This window comes from Psittacula echo (assembly GCF_963264785.1).
Source record: "Psittacula echo genome assembly, chromosome: 6".
NCBI classification, from domain to species: Eukaryota; Metazoa; Chordata; class Aves; order Psittaciformes; family Psittacidae; genus Psittacula; species Psittacula echo.
Genome location: NC_137743.1, coordinates 40,365,926 through 40,389,448, shown reverse-complemented (window position 1 = coordinate 40,389,448; position 23,523 = coordinate 40,365,926). Strand labels below are relative to the sequence as shown.

The window sequence follows — 23,523 nt, the reverse complement described above, 5'->3', positions numbered from 1 at the left end:
AGTGTTGCTTGCACAGCTCTTTTCCAACTTTGAGACTGATGTGAAGAGCTGCTGTATAGAGATGCAGAAGGGGCCATGTTAGGGCAGCAGGACTGCAACTCAAGAGCGATACAGTTAGAAATGCCAAGAAACAGCTTGTGTCCTGGCTGTGCCTGTAATGACAGTGTGCTTACTCCACAGTTCCTTGCCCATAGCATGCCATGAGAAGATGTGCAGTGGAGTAGGAACTTAGGAGACCAGGACTTCTGGGCCCTGTTCCTGGAGAGGAGGTATATGAAGGACAGCGCATTTTCAGTCTTCATTGCTGGTAGAGCTGGGTAGAAATCTTCCCTTAGGGATGGATGGTGAGTGTGGATACTCCATGTGGAAGTGCTCAGCTTCTCCATGCAGCCTCTGCCACCCCCAGTTCCTGTTGGGTCCTGTTTCTCCAAAGACAGGGCTGTGCTGTCTTGTCCCTTTGGCAGAGAGGACTGGTTGTGCTCCTCAGGGGGCTCCTCAGTTCTGTGCAGGTTAGAAGAGGTTGCTGGAGCACATTGTGAGGCCTCCTTCCTCCTCCTCCACACTGCTTGCTGTCTCCGCAGCCTTCCCACCTGCTGCCAAGCTGGTGAGAGGGATGCTGGGCGCGGGAAGAAGTGCTGGTTTAACAACAGAGTACAGCTGTGCTTGCCCTCTGCATGGAGCTAGTGGGACGCAAGAGGATTTACAAAATAGACTGGGGGAGAACTCTTTAGTAATTGAAATCTCCTGCAGGTTTTGTGCTGTGCAAAGTAGGATATACACGGCAGCCACTGTGGCTAAACTCAGACCTGATACCAGAAGGGTAGAGTGTTCAACCCTATAGCTTCCAGGGAGTGAGCTCGTGGCATGGAAAACTCTCAACAAATACACATAAAGAATGAAATACAAAACATTTAGTTGATGCTGAAATTATATTAATACAAGCCTTTCCTTACTGCCAGTAGCACAGGGCACTTGGACCTGCAGTGAACTATTCTGGAGGATGGAAATGTCTTGATGATTGGTCTCCTGCAAGGGGTGCCATGAATGCATTTGTAAGTTATGCCTGAGTGTATGTCCATGCCCACATTTCATCTGTTATAGGAGGTAAATATGGGTATTATCTATATGTATGTTTAGATCAACATCATGACATTGAAATACTTTATTATAACAGCTGCAGTGTAAGTTGAGGGTTTGTCTGTCCAGCATGAGTTTGTCTACTCAAGAATCGAGCTCTGGGGGTCTTGCCTTGTTTAGCACAGGGCAGAAAAAGAATTTGGGATGTTCCTAACCTTCAGCTGACTGGCTTTTGGTTTACATCCTTAAAGTCATCTTTCTCTTAGGAAGTACTGCAACAAATGGTTTTGCATTTGACTTCAGTGAGATGCTTATCTACCCAACAGGATCTGAATGGGTGTAATATCAATGTAAAGGTGGTTGTGAGGAAGCAACTGTCTTCTGTCTTAGAGACTTTAACCCATTCCCTGCCTTTTTGGTTATATTTCAGGGCAGACTTACAGCGCATGAGCTGCACCCTTGACAGCAGTGACAGGTTTTTTTTTTAGTATATGTACCTCTTCTAGAATATCCCAAAATAATGGCAAAAGCTTTAGATCAAAATAAGGGGTTTAAATCTTCTCAAGCTATTGACAGATTCTGCTCCTCACAAGGCTTTTTTTCTCCGTCGTTCAGCAAAGAACAATATCCAGGTGCTTAAAGTTGCCTTGTTTTCTTCTGATTGGTGTTACTGATGCATGTGAGAATTTTGATGGAGAATGAGCTTTTTGCACAGAAAGAAATCACAAGAGTCTTTCTCAGTTATTGCTTTTGCCAAATCAAGGAGGTTGTGGGTATGATAGTAATTCCTAAAGGATTTTGTCTTGATTTGAATGTTTATTGGATGCTAGTAAGAAGGAATATTACACTATTGTTTTTCTTAAGCCATTTAATTAAGGACCCATTTTGAGATAATACTGGAGGCAGTTACTAAAAAAAACGAAAACAAACCCAAGATTTTTCCTTTGAGTTTCTAATTTTTAACTTTCTAAAGCTGTCAAATACTGTTGGCTTCTGCAAAATTGAAATAGGTTGTCATAAGCTCATGGTAACATAAAAATTTGAGGAAGATATCTTCACACCACACTATGTACTGCAAAAAATATTTACAGTGTCTGGAGTTTAGAGGTAGCCTTAGGTTTTGGCTGTTCCCTCTTCCTGGGTTTGCATTTTTACCTAGCACAGCTAGTACCTTCTCAATTATCCTAACAGTGAATATATGGAGAGAGTAGCCAGTGTCATCCTAAATACCAAATCTTTGGTATTTGTACCTGCTTCTGATCTCCCCCAAATAAACTCTTGTTTGTTTGCCTGTGTTTTTTGTAGCTCCTTCTTTACAAAGCACCAGAGAATACGTGACAATAGCAAGTACCTCTGGTATGTTTTCAACATGGGAGCTAATATTCAAATCAGAACAGATGTGGTAACACTCAACAAATACTATTGGTGGGGATTTTTTTCCACATTTCATGTAGTAGTGATTAAAAAAAACCCCTAGTTTATTTGGGGTACCTGTGCTCCAGGTACTCAGCGGTGTTCATGAGGCTGTGGGAGTAGGCCAGAGTAGCTGTAACTGGCCACACTGGAATTTCAGCCATGTCCCTGTGAAGTCCCATATAGCCAGTGGGCAGCAAAGTACCGATTGTAACAACCCCAAGGTCCTAGAAATTCCATGGAATCCCAGATTGATTATAGCAATTAACTTCTATGAAGTGTCACTTGGATATTACCTCAGTAGGTGATAGCAAGGTGCCCTTTCACTTGTATTTTGCTCTTAGTAAGTAGAGTTTTTTAGGTTGCAAGGGTTTGGGGAAAGGAGCTGCTATTTACAGAGTGCGTAGTATTTAGGAAATTGAGGCTTTTTCTTCCTAAGATATTTCTAGCAGTACATAATAGCTTAATGTGAGTTCAGCAGTTGTGTGATTTCAGAATTTGGTCCTTGTTGCAAGAAAATTCATAGGAGCTGAAAGATGGTTCCCTGAAAAGAAAAAAAAGAATGGAAAATGTAAAAAGAAAATAAAAGTAAAATGCTATGTTTGTAAACCTCATCTATTGGTGTTTAAAGCTGTTTTTAAGCTTCCAAGTGTAGAAGCTTTTGGAAGGAAGAAGGTAATTAAAAACACAGTACAACATGACATACTAAACCTCAGCCCAAACCCTATCAGTAGCTTGGCTTAAATTAAGCAGCATGAAATTCATTTCAGCAATACTGTAACAGCATGTCACAATTCTTTCCTGTTCAGTACACAGCGTGAATATTTTAAACAAAGTAATTTTCCTATAATTGCATTGAAGATGTAAGTCTGTTTGGGTTTTTTGTGCCCTGGTGAGACCCTTAGCGAAACCTGTGAGAAGTAGGCAAAAGCAAAGTGGATGGGTGACTTCAGAGGAAGACATTACCACCTAAATATAGCTTGTCACAGCAGAGAGCTGCAGTCCTCTATGTCATAAATGGAGTTTGGCTGCCCACCAGCTTTCTTCAGTAAAGGATTACAAAGCATGTGCTATTTGGGATTTGACTGCTGTGAGATGGAGGGGCTGGTACAGAGCTGGAATACCTGGAACCCCACAGACCTGCAGGACTTGCTTGTGTCTTACAAAGTAGTGGGTAAATTGCAAAGCCAACCAGCCATCTTCTTGAGCACCGTTGGTTTGTGTGTGGTTTTACCAAATCAGCTTTGGGACAAATTGTGAGACAGTTCAGCATGTTCTAAACCACTTCTGTTTAAAAAATAAGGAGGAAGTATTCTGGGTTATTTTGGTTGTATAAAGTCTGATGGTGTGGGAAGTGGTGACGCCACGCTAGAAGAAAATTGGGACACTGTAATCATAAAAGTCTTTAAAAAGATACATGTGCTTTAATTTAACTGTTTGAATTAGGAAAGCATGCAGCAAAAACAGACAGGTGGCTAGGATCTTCTTGCCAATGAGGTCTTGAGGAAAATTCCACTTCTTTCCTCACATTTGTAATACTTTGAAGATTATTATCTTGAACATGCCTGTTTTGGGGACTGAAGTTTCTTCCGTGTCTTTGCAACCCAAGGAGAGATGTACTGTTTTTTGTAATGTTGAGAAAAATCATTTTAGCTAATGAATGGGAGAGGAGAATTGCTGAGGTCCTTCATTTGAAATCTCTTACCTTTGCCGGTAATGCTTAGTCAGCATAAATGCAAAGTCAGCATAAGTGCAAAGGAAGTGACAAAGAGGGAGGTGGTGACGAGGGTCCTTGCTCTGGTTGTTGCCTCTCAGCCGCTTTGCAACTTAATTCTGTGAGTCTCTTCCATGCAAACCATATTGTGAGGGCAGCAGTTAGAAAACAGCAGCAATCTGGCTCACCCTACCTATTTTGTTTCTGTGCCGTGAACTTCTGCACTCAGGTCCTGTTTACTAAAATCAGGTCTCTTATGCAGGTAAACTCTGAAATAGAAACCAGGGGTCACAGCACATACTGAAAAGAAAGAATATCAGAGGTCCATGCGCTGCTGAACAGTCAGTCCTCCAGGAAAATAAACTTACCTGTTACATGTGAGCTCTCTTAATTTTTTCTTTTCCTAAAGGAATCAGCTGAAATACTATGTTTAAATATTCCACGTGCCTGTTTCTTTGTTTAAACTGTATTTTTAATCTATCTTGGCAAATGTAAGCTAGGTAATAACAACTGTGTTACTTTAAAAACACCCACTTGTTCTGGCTGTGGCCGGAAGTCTCTCACCCATTGCATGTGTATGTCCTTCAGTCGTAGAATCAGAATGGTTTGAGATGGAGAGACCTTAAAGACCATCTAGTTCCAAGGCTCCTGCCATAGGCGGGGACACCTTCTACTAGACCAGGTTGCTCAAAGCCCTGTCCAGCCTGGCCTTAAACTCTTGCAGGGATGGAGCATCCAAGAAGGATGGAGGAAAGCAAAATCAAAAATCAACAAGAACACTGAAAGGAATGTCCTCTTAGTGGCCCGTGTCAGACGGTTGGTGTGGCTGCCCTTGTGTTCTTTTGCAAAAGTTTGTGCTACTTTATTCAGGCAGAACAGGCTAGTGTGAAGTATTTTTAAAGCAGTGGTATGTTTTCTTGTTACTTCTCTGTGGGCTTTTTATAAAGTTTCAAAGACTAAAATCGTACAGAAGTCCTGCAGAGCCAAATAAAACAGTAGTGATGATCTCTAGAGATCCTTGCCACAGAAACGTTGTTGGTGGCCTGTTGGCAACTTATGCTGTCATAAAAAAAAACAACCCAAAACAGGCAAGTGATGGCCTTATCACCAGATGATTCCTTGCCCCTTTGAAGTCCCATACTGCAATTTTGGTGTGATGTTTCCTGTGCCTGACTTCACAAATAGTCCTAAACCCATGACAATGATAACATAGTAATTTTCAGTAGTGTAAAAGAATAAATGCTGATTTTTAGAAGTGCCAAAACCCCAATGGTGGCCTCTATTCAAAGGTAAAATTAATCTTATCTGAGAGCAGTTCCAGGACAGGACGCTAGCAGGCACCACTTGGCACAGGACAGCCCAGTTTTCACAAAGGCAGTGTGGTGATGGGAGCGCATCAGGGAGAGAAAAAGCTAAACTAGATGAAGACAGAAGAGAAATGGGGATGAACTATGATTCTAACTTGAACAGAAGGAAATAAGAGGAAGGATGGGAGCTAAGCCTCTTCCAGATGGCCAAGTTAAATGTCCATGTTGCTGTAAAAAGGAACTAAATGTAGGTGTGATTTAAAAAGTACCCCACAGTGGTCCACCCATTTCAGCAAGAACATTTCATCACACCCAGCATAGGAAAGCTCCCGTCATATTTTAAGACCTGCTGTTTCTGTGCCCTGCATGTCTCTCTGCTCTAGGATACTGCCCTTGGAGTGGGAGTAATGCAGAGAGGCAGGGAGAGAGACTGGGGACTTACGGAGTGACTTAGAAACACACAGTATTATTTCAGGACTTTCTGGCTGAAGATTTCATGCTGTATGTCTGAGGAAACGTTGTGGTAGACCACATATGGTAAACACAGATGCTTGTGTAGTTGGCAGCATGATTAAGTTCAGTTTGGGGGCAATATTTGTCTTTCTTTTTTCTGAACACTGTGGAACATTCTTGACTTCCTAACTTGTTATTGCGGACAGATGCAGAGCATCATCTTTCCAGGAGAGCTCATTTAGAATTACAGGTGCAATTTTATTACCTAGTGTATTATTATCAGGTGTCATAAAACCCAATAGTAGTAGCTTCCGCAGAGCCTTGGAAAGATCATTCAATACTTTCAAGAGCCAAAGTAATTAGAAAAAATGAAGCAGTATCTCTGTACTGTTGCAGCTTTAGTTTGGCACCTCTTTTCTCTCCTGGGTCTTCTGAATAGCTTTCATGATAAAGAGGGACCAGCTGCACATTTTGAAGCAAAATTCAGATTAGAGGTGTTCAGTGGTTGATTCAATCACTGGTCTAACTACAAGCAATTGAAATAAAACACAGAGCAGAGCATTCCCAGACAGATCTTTGCTCTTTTATGGCTGAAAAAAAAAGAAGAGTTTGAAAAGTTTGTGTATTGTTCAAATTTCATGGTTTGGACACATTTTTTGAGAAGAACAATCTGAGCCTGTAGCTAGCTATCTGGCTGTGATCCTCACCTTTCACTGTACTTGGAACTCCAGAAAAAATGCTTTGGGTGTTACTTTGTGTGGGAAAACCTGAATTTTGGAGGGGGAGAAAAATCCTTAACCTCAAATAAAAGCAGTAACTTGGAGGGAGGGATAGACAAAGGATGAGCAGATATTCATGTCTGTCACTGTCCAGTTCTACTGTGAATACCATAGGCAGACACGTTGCAGATTCTGGCAGCCTCTTCCTGCAAAGATTTCAGGTTAGAGATGTGACAAGAGACAATTCTTGTTTCTTTCTTTTGGGACAGCATGCTCCAAAGCTTAGTGCTAGGGGAGACCGGGTCAGACTTTGCCCTGGAGCTGAGATTTAATCATGGTTAGCCAGTGGCTGTAGCAGGAGGGACTTGTACCAGGACTTACTGCTGCTTCCCATGAAAGGTTGTCACTCCCATCAATATGGTGATGAGACACAACTCACCCAAATCCTTGTGGAGGTGCTTGCAGGGATTTAGGTTACAGGGCAGCAATCAGAAGAAACTGATGGGCTTTGCTGAGTAAGAGGATAGATGTGGGTGTGTGCTTTCATTTCTTTGCTGAGTAACAGGTGAAAATGATAAAGCAGCTAAGAACTGGAGCACCTCTCCTATGAAGACAGGTTGAGAGAGCTGGGGGTTGTTCAGCCTGGAGATGAGAAGGCTCCAGGGAGACCTCTACACCAGCCTTCCAAGAACCAACAAGAAATCTGGAGAGGGACTTTTTACGAGTGCCTGTAGGGATAGGAGAAGGGGGAATGGCTTTAAACTGACAGAGGAGAAATCTGGATTAGATGTAAGGAATAAGTTTTTCACTGTGGTGATGTTGAGGCACTGGCACAGGCTGTCCAGAAAAGCTGTGGCTGTCCCATCCCTGAAAGTGTTGGATGGAGCTTTGAACAACCTGGCCTAGTGGAAGGTGTCCCTGCCTGTGGCAGGAGGTTGAAACTGGGGAAGCTTTAAGGTCCCTTCAACCCAAACTGTTCTGTGATTCTGTGAATGGTGCTTGTGAAGGAGACTGAGTAACCTTGGTACTTTCTGCTGTTTTATGTAGTTGTCACCAGTAGAGGTGAGATAGCTGAAGCAGTCTGACCAGTGCCACAATGCATTTAACAACTTACTACTAAGGTGTAAACACATTTTTATGCTCAAGAGAATAGAGACAGTGATGGACTAACTAGTGAAACAATTTGTCCGTCTTTGTACTTCAAGTAATTTATCCTGTCTTTTTTGCTACAAAAACATCTAAGCTTTCTCTTGACCAGTTAGCATTTGAGGTTTTGGAAAGGCAAAATAACATTTGAGCTTATGGTGATTTATAACAGAAGAAATTACATCTGTCAAAATGTGAGAAGGAAAAGTTCAGAAGAACTAATGTATTCACTGGCCACTATCTCAGGGTTCTTTTTTATTCTACATAGATCTTTAAACTGTAGACCTTTTTACATGTGTAACACTGGGTGAATGCATACCTGTAATGCATGTTGGGCAAAACCTTATGTCTTGCATGTTCATTTGAACATTACAGAAAAAGATGTAGTATTTTGGCAGTAAATGTATATGTTACTAGTACTTTCTTTTTAAACCAAATCTCTTTGATGTAAAAACACAGTCTGTGTTGAACTGAAGGCATCTTGAGAAAGGAGATGACTGCAATATTTTAAACTCAGGAAAAAAAGAGATTATGAAAGTAAGTGTTAGAACAATTGCCCTATTTTCTAATAATTAGTATTCACGAAGAAAAAATGTGCTCTAACTACCTAGTAATTTCTGAATTGCTGAGACACCTAATGAGTTGTCCTAAATAAATTTACCAAACATATATCAGGAAATAATTACTGAGCATTTGATTCTGAAATCACAACTCAGTGCAGAGTGGTTATGCAGCTGGCTTGTGTATGTCAGTTATTCAGCAAGAAAATGATTTGGCTGGGAATGGAACCTTGTCCTGTTTGGACTTTCAGTGGTGCATTCACATAGTCTCTTAGATGTGAATTTGTGAAAAAGTCCCACTAAAATGATTTGCTATAGCTCTACTGGACCTCATTATTTAACATTACAATAGCTGTAACAGATTCTGCAGTTCTAGGGGGATAGTAATAATTCTAGAGGATATTAAAAGCAAAATTGGGGCTGTGCTTCCAGTTAACCTCTGCACCTCATTCTGCAGAGACTTTACATGTGGGAATAACCCCTTTGGTTTCATTAGTGCAAAGGGTTGCTCCTCCTGCCTGCAGCTCCCACTGAAGTCTCACTCCAGCCCTTAGGGTAGGACCTCTCTGCAGTGTTTTACTGGGGTTGTTATGGCACATGCACGTCTTTCTGGCCCTGATTTTGATTGCAGCACAGTAATGTTTTCATGCCAAATGAACAGATACCCACTGTTTTGTATTTGCCTCTTAATTACATCACCTGCCCAGTAATTAAATTTAGCTGCCCTCCCTGAGTGCTGAGATCAGGTGAGCACCAACTGTGGTCAGCAGTAGTGGTCACAGTTACTTAAAATATGGGGTGTTTTAAAGTGTACAAGTTTTGGTTCCTGTTTTCATTTAAAAATATGTTAGTACTTACTCTCTATAATGCCTGTCTTTATAGCATAATTTTAGTAGTAACCTCTGTGAGTTAAATCTACATTTTCAGGCAGTGGGAGCAATAGAGATGCTATCACTAGCTTGTGTAGAGGCTCATCTTGTGCAAAGGGACTACACGATGCATATGGATCAGTGAGATGGTTTATGTGGGGTTTATAGAGAGAACTGCATCGTCAAGGAATGGATTTTCTGTTAAAAAAAAAATAAAAGCATCATTCCGTGAATGCACGTGGCATATGGCAGCATATGGCCCTGCAGCCATCGCTGTGCCTATTTTTTCTCCTTTTGCTTTGTCAAGAACTCTGTCAGGATTCTGGGAACTCGTTGAGGTGGCATATAGCCTCCATGTGAGATGTGCATTGACCTCAATTCTTGCTGAAAGTTGCAGAGGACTGAGGACATTTGGTCTTTTTTCAAGCTGAGGCTCTAGTTCTTGAAGCATACATCTTGTGTGAAGGGAAGGGTAGAGGATGGGCTAATGTAACCTTCCTGCTAATGAAACCAGTCTTCCTTTTCCAGGTGGCTACTTAGGTTTTTGGCTACTTCCACAGTGAACAGACCTCAGCCCCAGCTAGGGATGGAGCTGTGGTCTGGAGTGAAATAGACCTTAAGCTATATCTTTTGATTCTGGGCAGTGCTGATATCCCAAGTCATGCTGAAGTTTGAGCAGGCCGTCTTTACTGATTATTGAAGATGGGAGTGTAAATGATTACATAGGGAGTTATTACTCTTTTTAAAGTAAATGAATGCATAGAGTAATAATTACAATGGAAAAGAAGTGACAAAGCAATAAAGGAAAACAATCTAATAATAGTAATAACAACAATAAATCTTGAGTTGCTTAAACCTTGTAATGTATGGCAAACAGAAAGAGCCACCTCTGTTATGGGGTTATATTGACCTGCATATGCTGCTCTGGAAGCTGAGAAGACCTTAGAGCATCCTTCCAGTACATAATGGGGGTTGCAGGAAAGCTGGAGAGGGGCTTTTTGCAGACACATGTGGTCATAGGACAAAGGGTAATGGCTTTAAAAATAGATGGGAGATTTAGATTAGTTATTAGGAAGAAGTTCTTTACTGTGAGAGTGGTGAGGCACTGGCGCAGGTTGCCCAGAGAAGCTGTGGATGCCCCATCCCTGGCAGTGTTCAAGGCCAGGTTCAACAGGGCTTTGAGTAATCTGGTCTAGTGGAAGGTGTCCCCGCTTGTGCCGGGGGGCTGGGACTAGGTGATCTTGAAGGTCCCTTCAAACCTAAACTGTTCTGTGATTCTATGATCATTTCCATGCCAATTTCAGAAAGACCCATGTCACAATGTAACTTAAATAATTCTGTCTTAAATACATACTTTGAATAATAGCCAGCAGTTTTTGTCATACAGAAAGTATTACTCTTGTGGACAAGACGTGGTTTCTGGCAATGGGTTTTGCCTGCGTGGGTAATTGCTGCGGGTTAAGAGAGGTCTGTGGACAGGCAGGGATCACCACTCCTGGCTCACACAAGGTGTTTGTTGCTCTGAACTGATCTTCAGCCTCCTTCGCCATGAGCAGTGGATTCAGCACAGAGTGATCTGCACCAGGGTTTTTGAGATCTCAGGCTTCTGTGCTGGTTTAGGAGGAAGAAATCTTGGGATTTCATCTATGAGGCAGGAAGAATGTTTCCTGCCTGCTTTTCTGACAGATACTGTTGGATATAGTACTCATGCAGATAATTGTTATCATGAGATTTACTAACTGCATCAAGAACAAAAAACAGTACATGTTTGGAATGAACTTCTCCCTCTCTTGCTGCTCAGGTAAACTAAGTAATAGAGCCTGGTGGTGACTGGAATCTGGTTTGGTTTGAGAGCAAAGGTTACCTTGCTGTTTTCTATGTTTCAGCCTAAGACTGACTTTCTTGGGAAATCAGCAGTGTCTGGTAACAGCCAGGCTGTGAGGGATAACCATGTGGCATGCCAACAAACTGCCAGCCCCTTCCTGGGGCACCCTATTTCATGTGCAGGTCTCCAATCAGAGGTTTTGGCAGCTTGAGGAACCACAAGTCATGAAGTGCCCAGTTAATCATGGATGGCTGTCTTCAATGGGAAGAAACGCTTTCTGATGCTTGCAAGGCAAAGATCCTAAAACTTCAAGCCCCGTGATAGTACTTAATCCAGCCAAAGTGACTAGTAATAGCCAGTCTCTCCATGATTCCACGTCTTAGCCAAGAAATGAAATTTAAGCTTCTCTGTATGCAACTTGAGTGTTTCTTGGCAGTACTGTAACTGCTACAGTCCTAAATGTGGTACTTGTCTGCTTTTGTGGGAACTGGAGGTAGAGGTCTGTAAGTTACAGTGCCCAGCTTTATAAAAGCACATTTGAATGAACTGGATATTAAAGAACACATCAAGATTGCACCCAGAAGTCTCCTTTTGATGCTTTGGTTTTTGATAATGTAGTTCATTTAAAAAAACAAAACAAAACAACAGCTGCAGAACCACTGCAGAAAGCCAGATCCACTCTATTGTCTCTCTCCATCGGGCTAGGTAGGAGCCTGCAGTTCCTCCCAGCCTGTGTGGTTCTGATTGTGCCGTACAGTGTCAACATCATGCAGCACAATCAACGTGTAGCAAATTGCAAAGGAAGATGAGTTTCCATATCTGTATATCCATCTGTAAATGTAAATTTTTCTTTTACTAATTATTACATAAGCTGCAGGCTTCCTGTGCAGCAGGTGTCTGTCTGTGCACTAGCCCTCAGTCAGGATTTTGCTAGCTGTCCGCAACCTCACAGAGACAGGAATGTGACAAAGCAGGCTGAGTGCGAGAAACAGCATGTAGGAGAAAGTCATGTTGTGCTTTACAAGGCCATGTTTGTTTGTTTTCCAGTATAAAATAGCTAAACAATGATCAGCAGTCTTGTTTTGTACAATATTGCTCTCTTAAGCCTCCATTGTGCTGTATGTGTGCTGTCTGCTAGGAAGTTTTTAGTGGAGGTCCTGACCACTTTAAAAGATTGGAGCAACCTCAGTTCAGCTCTTTGGTCTGCTGTGTCACCTCTGAGTTCAGCATCAGGACAGAATCTTTAGGAAATTTGGGGTCTTGCAGGTGAAACTGCCTTGAGCATCTGAAAAAACTATAGGGAAGCTTGAATGTACTGAGTAGGATTCCTGTTACGGGAAGGAACTAAGATGAGAGGACACAAGAGGAGAGATGGACAGGGTGGGACGGAAGGGGTCTTTTTTCTCCCAAAGTGTTTCATGCTGTCCCTAGGTCTGGTATTATTCAAACTCTAGCAAACCATCCATAATAATTGGCTGCCTGGAGGCCTGCTGCCAGTCCTGATACTTGGTCATTTTCAAGTGTTGTGGATTTGCAAAGTGAACTCTATTATTTCAAAGACATTTTCATGTTCTCAGCTGAAAACAACATGTGCGTATGAACACAGATACTAGGGCTTTCCTCTTCAGTGCCATGTATGCTTTATTAAGCATGGTGATTGCCATGTGTGCTCAATGTCTGGTTACTCCCAGATAGAGAGCTGCACTCAGAATGCCTTTAGCTAGTCCTTCTGCAGAAGGATGCCTGCAGTTACACAGTGCTGCCTGTTGTCTTGCTTAATGGATAAGGCAGAGGCTTTTTTCTCTGAGCAGGGTATGTTTTCAGAAATGCTTTCTGGGTTGTGATCGACTCTGCAGCACCCTCAATCTTTTCAAAAGAGACTGCGTGTCATCTGGCTTACTGGAGCTCTTAATGGATTTATGCTTTAATTGCACAAGCTGCATGACAGAGCATTACAAGTTATGGCTGGGTAGAGAGCAATTCAGGTCTGTATATTTATGGCAGTTGGAAAACAAAATTATTTGCAACCTCGTTGAAGTCCTTATTTTCTTCTGATTTCTGAAACCATAACAGTTAAGAGTTGCTATTTTCTTCTGCTCTTTTCTTCAGCAAGCAGGAAGACTGTACCTGGCTGACAGCTGTTTGTAGCGTCCAGGAAGATGACACATATAGGAACTTCTCTTCCCTAAGCAGGCTGGTGCATAGGAACACCATGAAAACTAGGAATTTTCTGTTATCGTTTCCAGTCATCCAGCCATCTCGGCACCTATCTTTCATCAGTCTCAAGTGTAAGACCAGTCAGTGAGCAACCGAAACTGATGATTTGCCATTATTTTCTAGTTGCTGAATAAATAGACCCACTGTCCTTTCTGCTTTATCCTTTTTCCCTAGAATTTTTGAGATTGCTTCAAGCTTCAATGTTTTTATCAAAGCTGAATTGAAATGAATGAGGGGGGAAATAAATAATGAATTGCAGGTAAAATTAATTCACAGAAGACAAGTAAAGAAAAAATGTAAAAAGGCTGTGAAATAAGAAATCTTTCATTGCCTTGAATAATACAATTACCTAGGAAAGCCTTTTTCCTTCAGATTGTCAGATCTGGTGTGCACTAGAAGTCATTGCATATGCTCCCACTTCACAAAATTCCTCTATCTGTCAGGGTTTGTGAGGCTGAGGTTGGGTAACAGTTTCTGCAATAATTGGTCCTTGAATATTATGTGCAAAGTGAAACTGTGGACATGCGCAATATGCCCCAAATTATCAGTTTGCTGCTCTAAGCAGTGCGAAAATAAAGATATTAAAGGGTCTTTTTGATCTAGTTTTGGTATACAGAAAAAGATGGTGAATGTCTTCTTTCTTCTCCTGTCTCTTCTTGAAGACTTCTAACATAATTTGGTTTTCATTGTGTGGTCAGGCAGTCAGTTATCCTTCCCCAGCTGTGACAAAAGCATGGATGCATCAAAGTGTTTAGTATCATCGCGTCTATTGCAGTTTTAACAAATAACGAGCTGTCAGTCCAGAACTTCATTGCCCCAGGTACTGTACAGGCAAGAGTGTTCATATTGGCTTGTTGCACAATATTGCTGTCAATATTCTGATCTTCAATCAAAAATCGTAAACAGAACCAAAAATCAAATACAAGAAGTGATGCTTTTGTCTGTTCATGGTTTTAAAAAATAATCAAAAGCTGAACTTCTGAGGATGACAAGGGTTATTTTTGCTTTATGCACTGCTTGTGTTATAGTAGTTCCCGGAAGCCTTAATCAGCTTCTGAGTCCCGGTTTGTGAGTAGAAGTCGCTGCTCTCAGGAGTCCGGTGCTAACCACAGAAGCAGCTTGGCTGGTGAATGTAGAGTGGAGAAATGAGGGGTGGTGTTACCAGAAACCTGAAAGGTGACTGGGAAGTCGGTGAGAGGCCACACTGGGGTAAGTGTGTGTACCTGGTTGGACTGTGCTGTCTTGCTCGGTGCGGGGCAGTGACTGAGCTGAGAGAAGTAAACCTTCATCTTGCTTTGTCTTCTGCTCTGACAATGTGGACACTGGTATTCCTTGGCCCCTGCTGATGGTATGTTACAGAATGCCAGGTTTCATTGCTTACTTTGGACTGCTTTTTCTGTCCATCTTGCTGCTATTTGCGGAATTGTGCCTTGTTTTTAGTGTGATGCTGCAGCTCAGCATCATGTGAGTCGCAGTCCTGGGGCTGCATCTTTCAGATAAGCCACTTGCTTTTTGGAATAACTTGCAAGAGAAGGGATCATGCGGATGTGATTATACTAATCCATATCATTTGGCATACAGGCAGTGATTAGCATTGAAGAGCAGCCTGGGATAGCCTTGCAGCATCAGCTACTTTGGTTAAGACTACTTTGTTCTGACAGCAGTAAATAAGTCAGTGCTCAAACACACATCACTAAAAGCCAGTATGGGAAACTGTGCATCCAGTATAGGTATCTATTTCTATTAAATTCTCTTAGAGAACTACACTGAATCATATCCAGAGGACTTGAATAAATACACAGATACGAGCCTGTGAACTTCTTGTTCATCATTTCCCCATACACATGATTTCTGCAGTTCACCTACGTGTGTGATGCTGATATCTGAAAGATATCAGTGATTCAGATATCAGTCCTGTCATTGATGTGTTCTGTGCCTTGTTCTCATACACCTTTCAGTACACAGAAAATTAAGGGAGAAATGATGTGGTCAGAGAGCACGTGGGTAAAGAACAGTGTCTCCTACTCTCGATGACAGCAGTAGTGGCTTCATCTCAGGCTTCAGGCATGCCAGGGTGGGGTACATTCCTGTTGCAGTGTGTTATGCCAGATGGGACTAAAATATTGGAAAGAACCCCATTTCCATTGCAGTATGTTATTTCTATTTATTATTATGCCTTTTGATTTGTTATTTGGAGAGTGTGATTACTTTTCCTTCTTCCTTTTTGCTGCTATTGAAGCTTTGTTGTCTGTGAGTAAAGAATGTGATGCTCAGCAGCTATAAAACATTCTTCAAAGCGTTTAGTGGACAATAAATGAGAAGCTTTTCTCTATCAGATAGTTGGTCTGTCTTTGTAACCCCTGGTCTGGGTTGCTTTGGATTTTTTTCTGCCTGATTTCTTCCCCCCCCCCCCCCCCCCCCCCACACACACACACTTTGAACAGTGCAGGCTTTGGAATGGAGGATGTGCTATAATTTTAGGAATGTAATATTTAACCATATAAATTCAGCCTCCCACTGATAGACTTCCCCTTCAGTTGCTGAACAGAGATGCAGTTTGGAACGATAGGCTAGGCAGAAGGTCGCCTGCTACTCATTTTGCCGAGGTGTGATGAGTTGGCATGCTTTGCACTCTTGCTTTTGACCAGGGAAGAAATACTCTTATGCCCCTGCTGGTGATGCATTTGGAAGCTGAAGTTTTAATCTTGCCACCAAGATAAGATTAAAGAGAGGAATAACTGGCCGCCACTGAGCAGCAGAAGTGTCTTTGGTGCATGCCTAGCCAAGCGCTGTGGCTGGTGAGTTTCCTGGTCTCTGCTACATCCCAAAGGAAGCAGAAGGAAGAGCAGCATGTCTAGCTTCTAAGCTAGGAAAAGTTGTGCTGCTGCCAGTGGCTAATGCTGGTTTTCAGCCTGTTGATGTTAAGTCTGTTCCAGCTCAGGCCTCAAACGTGTGCCTGCAGATGCCTGGCTGCTGATAGGCGATCTGTCCTTTGCAGCTCACCTTGGGGTGCAGGGTGGCCAGCTGTCCTCGGAAGGAGTTTGTCGGGTCTGTTAAAATCAAAGCTGTGTGTGAGGTGAATCCTGTTCTTGCCATAGAGGAAATCCACCCTGCCTAGTGACAGGACCATGCTTGCAGCCGAATTACAAGTATGTCACAAAAAGAGAGCATCTGCTCATCGGTGGTTCATTGCCAGAAGTCTTCTAATGCGAATGTATTCACATCAATATTTAAGAGTATGTTATTTTACATGGAGAGTAAGAATATTGACTTCTGTGGTAGATTACTTAGAATATGTGTCCCTGTGCTGCAGGATGTAAGGAAAAAAAAGTTTGAAAGACATAATGCTGTAAAATGGAACATGCTCTTGGAACATAGAATCTCAGAGTAGTTAGGGTTGGAAAGAACCTTAAGATCATCTAGTTCCAACCCCCCTGCCATGGGCAGGGACACCTCACACTAACATGTGTAGACTAACAGATTTTGGAGCTCTGTAGAGATACAAATGTATAGGTACATATTTATTATGCCTAGGTAATAATATAAATAATAATGTTTTATTATTTTTATGCCTTCAATTTTTTTCTAGGAATGTGGTGACTCAGAAATTGTTAGACTGGTTATATAATACAACACAGCGTGCATAGTCCAGCACATTCCTCCTTTCCCTTATTTAAAACCAGAAATAGTGTCTCTTAGCAGCGGTCAGACATTGCCGTGTATTCGTGTATTCCTCCTACTGAGTATACTACTGGGGCTGGATCCTTCTGCAGCTCTGTGTTATCCTGATTCTTTTGAAGCTCTCTCTCTCTTTTTTGTTTTTTTAATGGTGGTGGTTTTGTGTAGTTTTTGTTTCTAAGACATGCAAATTATGTAGGTTGAAAAGTTAGACTACAGTGCAAACTGTATGCAGCTCTTTAGATACTGACTTTTCTAGCAGCCATTACCAGCCTAGCTAAGAGCCGGGATGTGGAACCTGGCGGGTGTGTGATTGCTGCATGTCACCTGCAGTCAGTGCAGAGCATTGGGCTTGGAAGGGTGAAACGCAGACCTCTCCTTTGCTGGGAGCAGACTAACAACCCAAGCATTAATTCGTCAAATGATGTCTTGAACAGAACAGGATTCTGCGAGGCTGGAGTCTGGCGCAAGCAAAGGTCATCAGTCACTAGCCAGGCATATTAATTAATTCAGCAAAAATTCCATTTGCTTTGAAAATGGCTCAATAACGGACACAGATTGCTCATTCAATATTCACCTTGAGTGGAAAATTAGATCTGGACTTCAGGATTTTGAAGTCTTTGTAGGAATTTTCTTCTATAGTGAAAATTTACTTCACCTTTTGTATGAATGCTCAGTCATACACACCTCCATCAGTGGTGCTCTTTGAAATCTAGGTTGAGGTCCTAGGCTCTGGGTCAAGTGCGTGTCTGAGGTGTTGGAGGAAAGGGGATTGGTATTTCAGATGCATCGTGAGTAAACATTCCCTTTACTTCATCTGTTTCACTTGGCTCCACACAAACATAAATATTGGCTTTGTAGGATGCTGAAGTCAGGTTGGTTTATAAAAAGAAGAGAGGAGCCACTGCATACTTCAGATGTTGCCAGGCATCCTGAATAATATCCCAGACAAAAAAAATCTGAACTGTGGCAGTACCTTATTTCCTCCTTTATAGGTGGTTGCATGCTGCTGCTGCTTGTATGGGTTGTTTTCATTTTATATCACTGTATAGTTCTTCTGTTGCCCTGTTGAGTAGCTTTTAATAATGCAACTTTTGCCACTTTTTCCCTCTTGAAGCACAAAACAAAGCATTATGTGAGTGGCAGCCATGGCAGGGAAGGGAGTACAGACACAATGGCACTGTATCTGAAGGGAGGAGTGATTCTAACCAAGCTTTGTAACACCTTAATTATATTTCATGTGGCCTAGCCCTTGACAATCTTCAATCTGCAGTTGTCAAACAGGATTTAAATAGTATAAAGATTTCTGGACAGTGCCTGCAGCTGAGCTGTATTTCACTGTGTCAGTAAGAAAGTGAAGAAGTGCTTTGAATGAGGTTTTCCTTGAGATTTTTGTCTTTGGCTTAGTGCACCTGATCAGTAAAGCCAGGTTATTTCTCTGCTAGATTCTGCAGATTTCTTTTTTTTCCTGTAAAACCCACTCAAAGAAGTTAAATAAATAATTTAAAAGTATTATATATGAATCTGATTGGGGAGGGGGTTCCTATTTCTAACATATATTTTCTTAGTGACATGAATTAAATTTCAGGGCTCAGCAGATTCGTACACAAGCAGACCCTCAGACTCTGATGTCTCTTTGGAAGAAGATAGGGAAGCAATCCGCCAAGAAAGAGAACAGCAAGCAGCTATACAACTCGAAAGGGCAAAGGTGTGTTCTTTTCAGCTTCAGTAATAACTAAGTTACATGGCATTTATCTTTTGTCTCGTGTTAAAATTCGCACTGTTGGTTTATAATGAGGTGCTGTCTTTGGAAATAGTTGGGCAACTTAGTCAAGTTATCTGCAGACAAGATGTTTGGGGTATACAGTGTAAATATTCTCAAGCTGAACTCTGCTGGCTTGTGTGAAATTATGAGGTCTGAATTTTGATGTATTTGGGAAGTGTACTTTGCTAGGTTTTTGGTGATTCGATAAAATTCTTGATTCAGAAGTTTCCACTATTTGTGATGTCTGTTTTTATTTGTAGTCCAAACCAGTAGCATTTGCTGTTAAGACTAACGTGAGTTACTGTGGAGCTCTGGATGAAGATGTTCCTGTCCCAAGCACTGCCATCTCTTTTGATGCCAAGGACTTCCTACACATTAAAGAGGTAAAACCAAGAACTAGTAAAAGGGAATGTGAAAGGCAGTCTTTTTACATGCCAAGTATTGTACTATGATTTAAACAGTTGGGGCTGAACCACACCAGATTAATAAGAGAGTCAAGAGCCGAGTGGAGGCAGGAGAGCACAGCACGTCTGTCTGATTAGTGATGATGTGGTGGTGGTGCTTCAGCCTTTTTGGAGTTCCAGCACCCTGGGGTAGTTATCTTGCACTTTTTTAATGCTTGATGTTACTGACTTGTTGGATTTTCATGTCACAGGAAGGAGGTAACATCTTGTTATATTTTAAACACCCTTCAACAGGGTAGATTCAGATGCTTTTCATCAAATGAAGATTTTGATGGATCATAAATTACATAATGGAAAGGGATTCTATTGATCAGAAAGTGGAGTAGCACCAGGTTACACCAGGTCTTCATAAAGCACGGGATGAGCTTGTACGGGAGGAAATAAGACTTAGAATAATACAGTAAGAAAATAAAATATTGAAGAAGACAGATAGAAAAGTAAGGAAAAAGGAATGGGAATAAATGAGCCCTGAGTATGGCCTTGGTAGAGAAAAATACATTTTATTTCATGTTGAGCATATTTTCTGTAACTCTTAACCTGAAGCAAGTCTCTGAACTTGCATGAACCCCCGTTGTTTTGTAGGTTTGTACATAGGCTTGCAGCTTGCAAGAACATTTTTCATCCCTGCATTCTGGGTTTGTTTAAGGTATTCAGTAGTCATTTCTGTCTTTCTTTGAATATGTGTCAGTCATCACTTCAGAGCACCGATCTCCCTTAGACTGAGCGCATTTAGGAGGAAAACACCTGCTTCTGCACCTCTAGAGGCAGATAGTGGCGATAGAACCGGGGGGTTGCTTTAAATTCTTTCTTCCTGAGAAAGACACAGGAGGGACAGTTCCATTTTCTCAATTTGCTGTAAACAGATGGAAATTCGATTTGGATTTTTTTGTTTGTTTCTTTGGCATGTTTCTATTTGTGTGGAACGATGCTTAAACCCCTGCTGGGGAACTGGAGCACTGAATCTGAATCTGCCTATTGCTGCATGCAGAATAGCTCTTCCTGTTTGTTCCCCAAGAAAGTATTCTGTTTTGCCTAGCACCACACCTGAACTCCCTTGATGTACACCACTTTATAATCTGCTTCCCATCAGGAAAAAGTCCTTTGCTAGCACTCAAAGTTGAATGCAGTCAGCTGCATCCATTACAGCACTCAGATCACATTCTCAGCTACCTTGCCCAGTGTTTTTCCACCCACACCAGAAATGTACTCTGCCTAAATACTGTCTTTCTAGTCTCCATTGCCCAGCGTTCATGTAACTCTGTGCATCACCATTAAAACTAGTGTTTGATCTTGGTTTACCTAGGATGTAGCTACCTTTATTTTCAGGCCAGTAACTGAATTTAATGTACTAAGCTCCTACCATGCTGCCCTGAACATTTTTCCAGAGAAGTGCTGAAAGTCCATGTCTTGGCATTTTGTGAGTTTTCTCCCAAGATCTAAATAGCCAGGATCTCATTGCCACTAAGCTGTAAGCCATATGGCTTACTGGTATTTGTCAGCTCTGCTAAGGGTTTAGCACAGTTTCTTTGTTAACACTGAAACCTTCAGCTTGCCTGAAGCTGTGGCTGTAACTCAGTAGGATTTCAGGAATTTCAGGAAAACTCCCTATGCTGGAGTTTGGCTGCATGGAAAAAGGCTTTGCAGAAATTGTTTTTTAATGATCTGGCAGGCTTGCTTGGACTAGAACAAGCATGGTTCCAGATTTTAGAATAATGCTAAACTAGGTAAGAAGTAAGGTCACCCTGTTGACAGGATGAAACATCAGCAGTAACCGATGAATTGCTATATTGAGAATGTGTCCTGTATGTCTCATCTGTCTCCTACAAGACTATATATTATGTGCTTACTGAAAGATAAAGTGGCAACAATAATTGACAATGCAGAAGAAATCATGGGCATGGCAACGGATAGGAACAAGCTGTAGTCCTCCCACACACTGAATGCGAAGAATAACATATGGGAGGTAATGACCTAACACAAATAGCCCTGTGTTCCTTGCTGCATTGTTATCATTTGTATTGTTCAGATACTCTCAGCAGAATGCTGGTTCTGATGTCATGTCTAGAGGCATCACCCAGAGGTTCATGACCTGCTAATGGAAGAAAGATTTCCATGTTCAAGCTGTACATTTAGAACCCAAATAGAATGGGTAGTGCTCATGGAACTCAGCTTTTGCAGTGGTTTAAATCCATCTGATTTACAGATGGATACAGAAATCCAATGGATTTCTCTGATTTACAGCAGCAGAATGCTACATATGGAAGTATTTGTCTGTTTTAAAGAATGTAAATAGTTTGTCAACTTAAGCAGAAGCTATATACTTAAAATTAAGTTTTGCTTACTGCTATTTTCTGAATTGGGGTCATAATAGCATGAAGAATAGAGACTTAAAAAGTTGAAGTGCTAAAATAATGGAATATCTTGCATAAATAACAGCTATATAAAGAGGACAGGTTTTCAAGATAAGGATATAAGGATTACATTTCCCTTAGCTATATATGTAGTATTGGTGTGTATGTATGGGTTAATAAAAAGGCTAATTTATTTTTCAAAGATGCTGAGCGTCTATGTTTCAGAGACTGTTGTATATTTGACAACTAGGATATGGTATTTATGTGTTTCTGCAAGAAGTAGGGGTTGAGAATATGGAGCCAAGACAACTGATCATTTTTAAGATGAGATTTCTGTGATAACTTTTTCCTCAAGGCATGCAGGCAAATTGTTACACTCATGCTGGTCTTGATGACTTGACAGTCAGTTGTGAAAACTAATGTTTCTTTTGAACACTGAGGTGCCTAATGAAGCATAGCAGAATGTAAGGTTTTCAGATATTTTTCTTCAAAAGCTCTGCTGGCAGCCAGCCACAACAAATCTATTTCCACTGCGACATCCACTATGATACCAGTTCTTATCTTTCCATCATTAAAGTTAGGGCAGACTTCCAGTAATGTGGAAAAACATGTGTTACTAAAGGTTAATGATAAAATTAAATCTTATACTTTCAGGTATATATTTAAGTTTCTTCATAAAGGTGAATTTTTCTTCAGTTGTCATACATTTAAAAGTGTATGCCTTCAAAGAGTTTAGCTACTTCTAGGCAGTGACACTATAAAAGCCTCATTTGTAGAGAGGTGTCACAACTTTGGTTAGAGGTATACCATAGCATAACCAGATGTGAGTTTGGTTCACTGCTGAAGCTGGTAAGTTTTCTGTGTTGTCTTGGATAAGTTTGTGTTTATTTTGGTTTCTAGAATGGTGTTTGTAGAGCTTTTCCACCACGTGAGGTTTTTGCAAGGGAATAGCATGATAATAATATCTATACAAATATCTGGAAAGAAGGGAGGAAAACTGGCAGTGGTGGTGATAGTATCTTTGATGTAGACCATTACATTTTACAAGGAACCATTAACTGTTGTTTTGATGGTGATCTGAAGGTGTTACTTTGACTAGTTTATATGGCTTGGTGGCCTTTGTTCACCAGAAATTGGTTTGTCTCATTAAATCAATATCACCCTCAGCACCTTAGTGGGTGACACTAGAGGAAAAGTCACAGCACACAGGATGTGTTGCGGTAGTTAAGAGATAAGCCAGTACTGCTGCAGAGCTGCTTTCCACTGTCTGGCTGCAAAGAAGACATTAATCTTCCAAATACCTTTAACTTAACTCAGATTCACACGGATTGTCCAGCATTCAGGTGTCAGTGTGAGTCTGGTTTCACTGATCAGCATGGAGTTCAGGATTGTGGAAAGCAGAGTTTCAGATGTGGAGCATTTTGAACTGAAGCCAGTAACCTTTCTATGTTCCAGAAATATAATAATGACTGGTGGATAGGAAGGCTGGTTAAGGAGGGCTGCGAGATTGGCTTTATTCCAAGCCCGCTTAGACTGGAGAACATCCGCATTCAGCAGGAGCAGAAGAGAGGACGTTTCCATGGAGGGTAAGAATGCTGTAACCTTTTAAAATAATTTAAAATCATTTCTGACACTAGACAATATTTTCAAAGGTCACTTGATTCGTTTTTATTGCAGTGAATTTGGAGGAATGTTTGATTTGGGATTGCAAATGAAAATACATATTTGCAGAGAATAGACGTGTTAGATATTGACAGTGAGAAACAACAAAAAAGTGTGTATTGACTTTAGGAAAGATCAGTAATACAGTATGAGTGGTAATGACAGAAATTTCTGAAGGGCTAGTGTTTCACATCCCCATGGCTGTAAGTCAGTGTTGGTGCTCAAAGGCTGCCGTATTTTTTTCCCATCTGTTGTGTTCTTAAGGTTGTGGGTTTTTTCTTTCTGTTTTGTCTTCCTCTCCAT

General features: G+C 41.3%; 1 protein-coding gene across 2 annotated transcripts in view; it reads left to right on the top strand.

The window, feature by feature from the left end:
- The window catches only part of CACNB4 (calcium voltage-gated channel auxiliary subunit beta 4), a gene marked incomplete at both ends in the record, with an annotated part of 106,491 nt that overhangs the window by 58,834 nt on the left and 24,134 nt on the right, over positions 1-23,523 (top strand). For both annotated transcript variants that reach the window (XM_080621504.1, XM_080621505.1), the window contains 3 exons: positions 18,567-18,686; positions 19,004-19,126; positions 23,014-23,144. In XM_080621504.1, the coding sequence (XP_080477630.1) occupies positions 18,567-18,686; positions 19,004-19,126; positions 23,014-23,144 (374 nt within the window). The remainder of the gene's footprint in view (positions 1-18,566; positions 18,687-19,003; positions 19,127-23,013; positions 23,145-23,523) is intronic.